The 12755-nt window shown below is 39.5% G+C and overlaps 1 protein-coding gene across 1 annotated transcript in view; it reads right to left on the bottom strand.

Annotated features, from left to right (window-relative positions):
* dnm1a (dynamin 1a) overlaps positions 1 to 12755 on the bottom strand; it is a 145065-nt gene that overhangs the window by 14002 nt on the left and 118308 nt on the right. Inside the window, exons 16-20 of the mRNA XM_049486370.1 lie at positions 12274 to 12383; positions 11066 to 11177; positions 9542 to 9712; positions 6979 to 7220; positions 4281 to 4487 (exon numbers count right to left, since the gene is read on the bottom strand). Of these exons, the coding sequence (XP_049342327.1) occupies positions 4281 to 4487; positions 6979 to 7220; positions 9542 to 9712; positions 11066 to 11177; positions 12274 to 12383 (842 nt within the window). The remainder of the gene's footprint in view (positions 1 to 4280; positions 4488 to 6978; positions 7221 to 9541; positions 9713 to 11065; positions 11178 to 12273; positions 12384 to 12755) is intronic.

Raw genomic sequence — 12755 nt, 5'->3', positions numbered from 1 at the left:
TGACGGGTCAAATTTATACTCAGCAAAAAATACAGACAGCATATTCAAACTGGAATAAGATCACTCCAGAGTTGTTCCAGTCAGACTGTAGAAACTATACACAATGCAGATTCTTACTGGATTAAAATTACTAAATGACTAATATATTACAATTAATAGTTAAACTATAAAATCCCAACATAGAGTATACTATTAATTGTAGATTCATACTGGAAAAAAAGGACTGCGCAATTTTTATTGTCAGAGTGTTTAGGACTAGGCATAATCCGAAATATAACCCTCACACTGTAAAAACATCACACTGTAGATTTATACAGGATTACAGTTTTTTTTATCATCAGACCATTTTAGAACTAAACATATTTGCTTATTATTTGCATATAATTACTCCAAAAAAATACTTATTCAATTATTACTTATCCAGGAAACCGACATATAAACCGACTGTAAAAAATCATACTGTGCATTCTTACTGGACTAAAATCATGCTGTAGTTACTGATGATAGACTGTAGAAGCTACAAAAATTCTGTTTAGGACTAGGCATAATCAGAAAACTAACCCTTAAACCCTGATATAAAAACATCACACATCAGACTAGGATTACTATACATATATTTGCTGTTTAGGAAAGTGATTCACAAGCTAGATTCAAACTGGAATAAACTTACTTTTAGTGCTGTTATAACTACCAGACTCTAGACACTACACTAAACACACTGTAGATTCTTACTGGACTAAAATTACTTTTAGTGCAGTTATGATTACCAGACTCTGAGACTGTAGTAACTAAAACAATTGAAGATTTACATTGGATTACTCCACATTTATTACTGTCTGACAAGAGAAAGTTAACATAACAGTGTCATACTGGATTCATACCAGATCTTCTCAGTAATTACTAAAATTTTAAAACCTTAGTCAGTAAAACCAGAAGTAATCCAGTTTCAACAGGGCTCTATAATACAATTTACATTCTTTACTTTCTTTTCTTTTGTAATGTAGTCAAGAGTGGATTAATTCTAGTAAAAAGGGTTCAAGGGATTCACCACCTGCTACAGATGTTAGAGGAGAGTTACAGGTGTGTGTGTGTGTGTGTGTGTTTGTGTGTGTGTGTGTACGGACAGCAGAATGGTGTGGCATGTGTTTGGGCATCAGGAGGCAAGCTGCTGCCCTGCTAGTGTAAAACCAGCTCACACCGCCAATCCCACACAGCACAGAGCCACATCAGCAGTGCAGAAGAACAAAATAAAGAGAAAGCAAACATTATCACTCTCTCTCTCTTTCTCACTCTCTCATCCCTTTATTACTCGTTTGCTCGTTATTACATCTCCTACCATCCCTCCATCCCATCTGACTTCATTCTATACGGGTGAGGGGTCAGGGAGGGTGTGAGTATTGGTGAAGGCACTGGTGGGTGGGTGATGTGGGTGACTGTTAACAGCAGTGTCATTATAAACATTACAGTAGTGTCATTAGCAGTCTTACACTGTGTGCTCTTGAGTATTCATACTGGAGCAGCTCTTCATACTGGAGATGTTGCTGAGAATATGCTAGACTCTAAATGGACGGATGCTTGAAACAGTCATGTTGAAAGTAAAAGATTGATGGTGTTTTCAGACAGTCCCTCTCAATTCCTACAATCTGAACATTTTAACTGCTCATCAGCACCTTGTACAATAGCTCAAATAAAATATAATATAAAATACAGCTGTGGTCAGAAGCATACATACACTCATCATGGACATGCAGGTCTTGGCAATTTTGCAGAACTTGGCTTTTATTTGTGCTTCAGTTGAAGTGTTAAAATTTTGTTGAGATTATTAACTAAATGGTGCTTAAATGGTAACCATAATGACAAGAGTTTTGTCTGGACAAGTAAAGGTGAGGCATTTGTCATCAAGAACACTGTAACAACTGTTAAGCACGGTGGTGGGAGTATCTGTGTAGATATGTTTTGCTGCCAGTGGAATTGATACATTGGCTGGAATAAACAGAACGACTTTTATTACCGTATTTTTCGGACTATAAGGCGCACCGTATTATAAGGCGCACGATGAGTGAACGGTCTATTTTTAGTGTTAGTCCATACACAAGGCGCACTGGATTATAAGGCGCACTAAATGAAACTTTATTTATATCAGTAACAATAACTCTGAGCAATAAATCCTTCACAATATCTGTGAAAAATAACAACATCTCTGAGCAATAAATCAACAAGCACAGCAAGTACGTATTACTCCGCGACGTTCCTGACAACGGTAGCCGCAACGCTCCGACAGACCATAATATTATGTTGAAGCACAGCAAGTACGTATTACTCCGCGACGCTCCTGACAACGGTAGCCGCAACGCTCTGACAGACCATAATATTATGTTGAAGCACAGCAAGTACGTATTACTCCGCGAGGCTCCTGACAACGGTAGCCGCAACGCTCCGACAGACCATAATATTATGTTGAAGCACAGCAAGTACCGCATTACTCCGCGAGGCTTCTGACTATAATAGCGTGTTGTGCCGAATTCGGTGAATAAAACGGTTTTAAAACAGAGATAAAGATTGGATAAGTTTCATTTCTGGATGAAGTGATTTCCAGCGCTGTTTGGATATAACTGTGGATTACAGGAGACTGGATTGATGGATTCTCTTTAGTCTGGACGCGTTTTGAAGGTAGGACTTGTGGCTGAGCGCGGGTGTGTGTTCGGGGGGTGGCGGCAGTGACCGGAGGTTACCCCAGGACAAAAGGAGAGCCTTTTATTACTGGAAACATGCGCTCTGACGCAGCTCTAATTCATGAAACATACATCCTACAGTAAAAGCACAGTTCTGGAATCCGGAGAGCCAGACGGTTCGAATGGTGTATGACATGACCGCATTCGATGAAATATGGACGAACGATAAACGCAAATATGAGAGTTATGAATTATTAAAATCATAACCAAGGCATATTTCGCCCTAAATGTTTATTTTCTGAAAGGATATTCCGCTAAATAGGCTAAATAGCTCAAAAGCAGAGATTCTAAGCTTTAAAATGGTATATTGGATGTCTATATTGAACCTGTAACTGTTCATAACTATTCAGAAACACAGCCAGTTATGAAATATTAAATATTTCTGGCCCGCCGGTGGGCCAGCGCGTGTTAAGAGGTTAACTTTACTTAGAAGTGGGCGCTAAAAAGAAACAGTTTGTGCTATTACCCCAGAACGGGTGGAAAGGAAAGTTTACCGGCACCTTGTTCTGGCCACGGAGCTACAGTGGAAACTAGCTACCCTGAACCACAGCCGAGAGGCAGTACGGCAGTCAAAGGTAACCGCGCGCTAGCCCAAGAGGGGGATCTTTTTCTGGCGTGGGTGAGGAATTCTGCACAACAGAGCGCGTGTACCACATAAAAATCGAGGTCAGTAAACACAAGCAAAATCCATACACAAGGCGCACTGCATTATAAGGCGCAATGACGATTTTTGGGAAAAAATAAGTATTTTAAGTGCGCCTTATAGCCCGAAAAATACGGTACTCAGAATTTAAAAATTTGCCCTTTATTGTAGCTTTTTTGCCTCAGAAATAGAACAATTCTAAGAAATCACTGAAAGCCCAATACTGCAATTTGTTTAATGCCCATTTTGTGCGTACGTAAACTTTAGATCACAGTTGTATTTTCGAGATTGAATTAGTGTAAAAAAACAACATGAATTCCAATAATACTCGAAGTGTCTTTGCCATTGTTTGCCTGCTTTTTCTACTATCTTGTCCTGGTGATGTACCATGTCTGAATATACTGTATGTGTACAGCTGTCCAAAAGGAGCAAGTTAAACCTTTATTAAGTGAATCATGCTCCCCACCTCCAGAGGGAGCCCAAAAGTAAAAAAATATATATTAATATATTATATATATAAAAATTTTTTGTCAGAGTACTTCATCAGTAAAGGACCATCTAAAAACACCATGCATACACTGTATCTAACGGGCAGTTAATTCTGCATAAATGAGGGAATGTGTGACATTATTAAAGAAAGCAGTGGTTAAAAGGGGTGTTTCTGGCCATTGCGTGCACAAGCCGGTCAGTTGATGGCTGCAGGCTAGTGAGTTCTTATCCTTTAAATGTTGAGATGGTGACCGGTGAATAGTCCTAACCATCACTCACCCACACCGCTCCACTGGGAGGGGTCTCACACTCCTCGGCTGAGAGCAGACGGATTGTTCTCATTAGGCAGGACTAATTATACTGACAGTAAACAGTGATCTGCATGATTAATCAGCATCGCATCGGCTATTTCTTACCTGGGCACGCTGGGGGGAGCGCGATTAGGCCGGGACGGCACCTGAGGGGGTGGCCCTCCGAACGGGTCGGGAGAGGCCCCAGGGCGAGAGGGCACGGGTGGCCCACCCGCAGCAGGGGGCACAGGGGCAGAGCCACGAGAACTGGGGCGAGCCGGGGGTCCCGGAGGAGGGGCTCGTCTTTGAGGAGTGGGACTAGTAGCTGGAGATCTGGCGAAAAGAGAAAATGACAGTGATGTAGATTTTCATTTTTCAAAGATCTGGGAATGGAGATACCATACAATACAACACAAAAAGCCCCAAAAAATTCAGACACTACATCTACACCATGTTCCAAATTATTATGCAAGTGATATTTTTCTACAGTCAATGCCAATGCCAGTCAGTATAATTTCAGTATAAAGTCATGACCCAATGATAACAGTAATTAAAAAATAATAATAATAAAAAAGTCAAAATGCATTTTTCCACATGATTAAGCAGGCTACAGGTTTCAAGCAATATGGGAAAGAAAAAGCATCTCTCTGTCGATGAAAACATGAAATGTGTGATCATCTTACTGTGAAGAGCTTTGTGGCTGATTCAGAGCTGAAAATTAGGAAGGTTTCTGCCAGGCAAGTTCATTGGATTAAGAGAGAGTGATATAGAGTAAAGTGGTATTTTTCTCAGATTTTCCTAAACAGTCAATGCGACACCATGAGTTTCTCTCCTTTTATGCTCATAGCAGCCAATGACAATGAGGTATTTTTTGCAGCAAGAGATTTAGTACATTGTCATGCATGAAGATGGTTTTGCAATGAAAGGCACAGTTCTTTTTTTTGTTCCACAGAAGGAAGTGGTCAGTCAGAAACTGTGTATACTTGACTAAGGTCATTTTCACACCTTAAAGAACCCTAAAGGGATTACCAGCTTTCTTCCTATAATTCTTGCTCGAAACAAGACTCCGCCCCCTCCTTGCTATTTTGAAACTAGCAAATTCAGCTAATTTAAGATAGCAGAGCCTAAGGTGAGCATGCCCAATGGGTTAGAGGGGTATTAAAGCAGTTATGCAGTTAAAGCAGTTATGGAGTTGGAGTGGAAGAACTAATGATCAGATTTTGTTCTAACATCTAACATGCTGAGGTTACTGAGGTGAATGGTAGGCAAGCCCACTACTGATTCAATTTGCATCACAAAAAACTTTGAATGAGCAGTTTTTAACTGGGCAAATTTATAGTTTGATGTTGTACTGAACTTCAAAAAAAGTGCATTGACCACTGCTTAACACCAGGGGGAGCCACTTCATTGTTTTGAAGCTGGACTCTGCAGAACTGTATGTGGAGCTTTGCACATTAACCCTGTACTACTAGAATCATACTATTTGTTCTTTGACACTTACTAATTCATTCTTTCTGCAGAAATCAAGGGTATTCAATAGTGTTTATCTTGCATTTGTTGAAGTAACTGTCAGTACTGTACTGAGAATACTTTCTACTAGATTTTGAAGCATTGCTGAGAGAATTTGATTGCATTCAGTATTAAGAGCATTAGTGAGAACCATCACTTAGTGCTGTTTGGGGGGGCTTGATGGGGGGATGATGGGGGGGCTTTATACACTCTAAACCATAAGTTCATGTTTACACGTTTATTTTATTCTATTGGATGTACTTCTCAAGCAGTTTGTGTGCATTTGCACATCTGTATCAGCTTTGAGTGGGGCTTGGTATCAAAATTCAAAACCAAAAAAGACACCAACCGAAATGTACCAAGTACCAAAAGGTCTAAGAAAATTCAGTGTCAATTTTTGAGACTTTGCGCGATGCTACACTGGTGCACACAAGCGGAGAGTGCGAACAGAAACATGATTGACACCACTACTATTAATATTAATTATATTACATATTTTGCCAATTTAATCCTGCTATTTCTTAAGAAGAACTCTTAAACCTGAACTGCATCCAGCATTATACTTAGGGAAAAGTATTTGTAGTTAAGGCAGTTAAAGTAATGCTGTTGTTTTTGTTCTTTATAAAGTGCCATAATCATGCTCACTGTTTGTTTGTTCCAACAAGATCTAAAAAGTATGGTAGTCTCTCATGATGACAGTATGAGAATGAAATTACTCATGTCAGCTGTTAAATAAATACCTTGTGTGAATATTTATCGCTTTTTGTATTTTTTGTTACAATGTAGAAAAAAGTATCGAAAAAAGTATCTATCGGGTATCGATATCAAAATCAAAATATCGTATCGGTATCGGTATTGGAATTTTTAAAATGATACCCAGCCACCTAAACTAAATGGATTTGTTCCGTATTTCCATAAATGTCTAATGTCTGTCACTCACTAAACCCCTCCTCCCTCCAGTAAATATATATAGTTTTCTCTTAACAACTGCATTTATCTGTACAAAAAATATCTAAGAAATTAATTCTCCCATTAAAACCTTTTGTACAGATTACTGTGTATTTTGTGTCAAAATATTAATATTTTTGAGGAATGCAGTTTCCAGTGATCATTATATAAAATATTTTAAAGTGGTTTACTAAAAACACCAGCACTGCTGGTGCCCCGTCTCACAGGTGTCAGGCCTGTGGTGGAAATGGCCTAGAGGAGCCGTGGTGGGTGTCACTTATTTAAAATGTTTAATTCTGAAAGGTGGCAACCCTAACCCGACCCTAGATATGGGAGCCACTTAAAGTATGTGAATGCATTCTCGTACCTTCCCCCGGAGCCGGTGCGCTGCACCTGTAGCCAGGAGTCGTCCACAGGCGGGGGAAGAGCGGTGGAGATGGTGGTGGTGCTGATGTCTCCGATGATGCTGAGCGCCTCTCTGAGAGCGTGGTACATCCTCAGCATCTCGTCCCTGTGCTGGGCCTGCTCTGCAGACTCCTCCATCAGAGTGTTCTGATCTCCACACGAGTACAGCTGAGCCAGCAGCTCCGCGTTTATAAACTCCTTCGTCTGATAGAGAGAAGAAACAACGATAGAACTGGAACTTAGAGCTTGACCTTCAAACCTTCTTAAAATGGTATCTGACATGAGAATCAACTACATTCTTAACTTTCAACGGAGGAGCTTTAGAAATGTTCTAATGGGTCCATTTATCAATTATCAATTTTGATGCCTCAAGCCCACAGCTAGCATTAGGCATGGTGGGTCCATTCCTTTCTGCTTCAGAGGGTCCCATCATGGTTCTTGCGCTATTTTAAAAGTCAAATTTAATGCTTTTTAAGACCTTTTTAAGACCTCAATAAATATAATTTAAGACCCCAAAATCTAGTCAGAATTTCTTTAGTTGTCTATTAGGTAACGTTAACTATATTGCCACTAATGTTAGCTAGCTCTCTGCTAACTTTTGTCCTATCCATGGTAATGTTAGCTAGCTCGTTTAAGCTAGATAAAATAAGTAGGTTATATAGCTTGCTGCTAACGTTAGCTAATTTGCTGCTAATGTTATTATGTTAGCTAACTCACCGCTAATTTTAGCTAGTTTTCCGCTAACCTTAGTTCTATCCCTGGTAACGTTAGCTAGCTTGTTTAAGCTAGCTAAAATTAGTAGGTTAACTAGCTTGCTGCTATTGTTAGCTAGCTTGCTGCTAATGTTAGTATGTTAGCTAACACGCTCCTAATTTTAACTAGCTTTCTGTTAACCTTAGTTCTCTCCTTGCTAAGCTAGCTAGGTTGTTTAAACTAGCTAAAATTAGTAGGTTAGCTAGCTCGCCACTAACCTTAATATGTTAGCTAGCTCACTGCTAATGTTAGCTAGTTAATCTCCGTTAATCTTAGTTCTCTCCCAGGATTAGATGTTTAAAATAGGCCACTGTGTTTTCCCACCTGCATTAAATGCACCATCTGAGAATTTGATATCTACAGCAAATTGACAGTAAATTTAAGACAATTTAAGACCTTAATTACCCAGATTTTAATTGAAGATATTTTAAGACTTTTTAAGGACCTGCAGGAACCCTGCCTATTCTTTACACTACTTCTCTACAGAGACTAGACAGATTGTGTGTGCATTTGCTCATCTGCGTCAACAATGGGTGCAACTTATAATAGCGTCAGTGTGCCTTATAACCCAGTGGGGCTTATGTATGAATTTTACCAGTCAGGTAATAAGGAGCAGTACAGCCACTCTACTGTAGTACAGAGTTATACAGGAGTTTCAGTGAGGTTTCTCCAGCACTGAGACTGGAGCAGTTTTAGCATAAGCCTCTAACCACGCTAAGCGCTAGCTCTTCCAGCCGTTCAGAGGTGAGTATTTTTGGATTGTATCCTGCTGCTTACCCTGGCTAGCACTGCTGGAGCAGCATTAGCATTAGCCACTAACCATGCTAAATGCTAGCTCTTTCGCTATTCAGAGGTAAATAAATCGGACTATAGCCTGCTGCTAGCCCCGGCTAGCACTGCTGGAGCAGCATTAGCATTAGCCTCTAACCGCCACTTTCTAACCGGCACTTTCAGCCGTTCAGAGGTGAGCATATCGGCATGCAGCCTGCACATTTACAGCGTTAAAACAAGCTACCTGGAATGAACCGTTAGCTAATATCAACCTGACTTACTTGACAAACCTGAATACTCAAGATTCCTCAGTGTAGCCCTATGGGGTGACATTAACTGCTAACCATTGCTAGCACTAGTGGTTAGACACTAATGCTAATGCTGCTGCACCTAGCCTTAGTGTAAATCTGGAAGCTTTATTTACTGTAAATAAACAGAAGCACCTTTACCCACCTTTATCAGGAGAGAAATCTGTGTAGATTAACATCCATTGCTCATTTGACTTTAAAAGAAAATGTTTTTTTTTAAGAATTACAATTTTGTGTACTTAGCTTAGCTTCACAGTTCTCACCAACAAGCAGCGAGACCTGCTGAATTAGAAGGAAAACATGGCAACACCCCTGTGCCTTACTAGTGTTACATATTGTGCCTCTTTATCTGGTGCACCTTAATGTGAAAAATATGGTACAGTATATTTAACGATACTGTGCTTGTGTGCCCTGGTGTTTTGGGGTGTGTGTACTATGTTTATCAACAAGCTGCACAGGGGCAGTAGTTAAGCTGAACACTGACCACTAAGATCATTTCAGAAGATTACAGAGAAGAAAGTTACTCGCTCTTACTCACAAAACTTCTGTATATGTCAGAGAAAGTGCTGTGATATCATCTGAAATCGTCTTAGGACCTTAGAAACACCCATAGCGTATTCAAGCATTGTGCATTTAACTAAACTAATGAGCTCCTGAGGTATAAACTGTGTTCTCCAGCTGTCCTGCACTCACATTGTTGATCATGAGGTGCATGATGGTCTTGGGCATGAGGTCGCGGACCGTCTTGTTGACGATGCCCATGTAGGAGTCCACCAGGTTACGAATGGTTTCAACCTGCCTCTCCAGCTGGGGGTCCATAGAGTGCATAAAGCTATCCGAGCCATTCTCCTCACTGGTATCGCTCTAAACAAAGACAGAAAAGAGCAGGAAATTATGTTTTAGCAGCTCCAAAAGACATGAAAAGATGTGCTTCACACATATTTTACCAAAATGTAATTTACATACAGTCAAAATGAAATGAGTTCTTCTGTTTAATTACAGTGTAATAAAAGTAGGCAATGGTCCGAAACTGCTTTATGGATTTTTTTTATCTGTATTCTGTCCCAATAATGCACACTTTGATTGATAAGCAGTGATTTGTCTTTAACAAGTATTTTTCAGTGTATGAACTGAGTATATAATGGCATTAAACATGAATTTAAGAACTTGCATTTGGAGTCATTACCAACTATATCATCATAATGATATTTTAGCCCAATGCTGGAATGAATTAGGCAGTAAAATTAAAGAAAATTGGGATTTTGTGTTGCTAGACTGTGTTAAAATGCACGGCAGAAAAGGTGCTTCACATTACTTTTATACTGTGTTGATATGATAAAAGATAAAGCTCAACGTTGCAAATTAGGCTAAGACATTTAAGTGAAATTAGAGTATTGGGTAGCCAGATTGTACAGACTAAGCAGTATTAAAGAGGCATTAATTAAAAACAGAGACTGATACATTGACAGAAAAAAAGGTTGCCAGGTTGTAATAAAAAAATTAGGGTATAGGAAACTTAGGGTTGCCAGATTGTTGGGAGAAATGTATGTGAATTAATTGTATAGGATAGAGAAAAAAAACCTTAAAAAATTCAGAAGGTTTCTGTATTGGTTTAATATAACAATGCACAATAACACTTAGGGTTGCCAGATTGCATGAAAACATTTAAAGCGAAGGAACATGTTAGGTTGCCATATACTAATATCCTAAGGACTGCACTGGCAAGGGTAAAATCAATGTGGCATTTAAGGAAAGTAAAACTCAGGGTTGCCAGGTTGTACTGACATAGTAATACCACTCTAATACAGGAGTACATGTATACAAGAGCACAAATAACAGCCAGTGTTGCCAGATTAAAAAGTTTTTTTTTTTCAAGTTGAAGCTCATACCTTGTCCTTCTCCTAGTGGGTTGCAATGAGAAAAAGAGACACACCCCAGCATGAGACAAACGGAACACAGCATTTTAATCACACATTTACATGTATATAAAATAAATGTGTTTTGATAGCAGTAGAAAAATTGAGAGTATTATTCAATATAATGTGTTCTATTATAAATTAAATCAAATAATTGTGAAATGAGAGATTTACACTCATAATTTAAATAATGCATTTGTGCCAGGTGTAAAAGAATCGCTCCCTTTATATAGTGAATCAGGACAGAGTGAATCAGTGGGTGTTGAGCTGATGCTTCTCAGTGAGGTGAAGTAAAGCTCACCACCACACGCTCTGCGTAAACACCAGCCCGCAGGAAAGAGGCCTTCCAGCCGTCCACATCCTCCTGAGTCTCACAGGCCAGCTCCAGCTGACGGTAGTCCTTATACACATTCCTGTGTATGTATATGTGAGTGTGTGTGTGTGTTTAAACAGAGAGAGAGAGAGAGAGAGATAGAGAGAAAAGACAAAGAAACATCATGATAAATCACAGCGTATATAGCTTTTTATAAGTAACAGAAGCTAAAGTTAGGAGTCGTTTATTTAAGTGATGGTTCAGTGACATGATGCTATTTTCTCCCTTAATTCAAAATTTTGTCACACAAATTTTGCTTCTTAAGTTCCTGATTAAAGCTCTTGGGCTAATGTGGATAATATAAAATAAAAGCTACAAGTCTATTAGCTATCATTTTTAGATCTGCGTGTTTAGTGATGTATATGCTTGTTACCACTGGGCACAGTTATAAGCAAACACAGCATCAACTTCTGCTGCTACAGAGACAATACACAACTATACATTACACTACATTACATTACATTATGTTTAGCGGATGCTTTTATCCAAAGCAACGTACAAATAATTATGTACATTAGCAATAATGGACATATAAGTTCAAGAAAAACAGGAAGGGAAGAAGAAAATAAAGTTAGAAGTAGTTAGTACTGTATGTTAGAGGTGTTAGGTGAGTAAGTGCTCTTTGAAGAGCTCTATATTTAGGAGTTTCCATATCTTTACCAAAGCTGACGACATGTACAAACCCCTTTTGTGTACTGTGTTACCTTCTGGCATTCTCCATTTACTTAGGCTCTTATAGTCCCAGGTATTAAACCCAGCGTGGAGTTGAGGAACACCAGTGTTTTACAGTGTCCTCATGTCTATATTTTCTTCTGGTCCTTTCCTTTTAGTTTGCCTGTTTTAGTCCCAGGTACTGAACCCAAGAGTACATGGATATTAGTGTTGGAGGGTACCCTCATGTTGGGACCAATCTACAAGCAATCTTACCATTGAACCATCCCTTTATATCCAGGTGTTATGAGTGCTTGAAGTGCTTTTGGAGTGATCAGATTTAAAAAGTTGGAAAAAGCTAATGCAGCAAATTTCAGACACCAAGCACATGTTGACTGATAAATTTTGCTAGGGTTTTAAAGGGGCAAAGGTGAGATGTAATGTTTATTGTTTGATATCTGTATGGTGCAAGAGGTTTTTCTGACCTCTGCTCAGTGTTGAACAGGGCGAAGATGTGCTTGCTGGACATGAAGCTCTTCTCCACATCTCTCAGCTTCAGATTGTCCACCTGCAGCATGTACTTCTTCTCCTTCTCCTGCAGAGGGTGAGAGAGAGAGGCGTTTAGGAACTCAGAGGAGAGACACTGAGTGAGAAAACAGCACGGTGAGAGAGAGAGAGATCTAATTTCAGCTCACTACTCTGTTCAGCAGCTCTGAGGCTGATGATGAGTGCTGTTGACATGCGTCCCATCCTTTTTGTCATTACACACTCTGGCAAACACACAAGAAACAGTGTGATGGTTCCAGATTGAGAGGAGTTAAAGACTGAAAACTTTAAAGAGCTGAATGAGAAGAACAGAAACGGAGGAGAAGTGATGAATGATGGGAGCAATGGCAATAGGAGAGCAGTGTGTCAGTGGGGTAATAGGCTAAGAGAGACTAAGAGTATCAGAGAAGGAGAGAAAACA

This window comes from Astyanax mexicanus, chromosome 1 (assembly GCF_023375975.1).
Source record: "Astyanax mexicanus isolate ESR-SI-001 chromosome 1, AstMex3_surface, whole genome shotgun sequence".
NCBI lineage: Eukaryota > Metazoa > Chordata > Actinopteri > Characiformes > Acestrorhamphidae > Astyanax > Astyanax mexicanus.
This window is presented reverse-complemented; position numbering and strand designations above follow the sequence as displayed.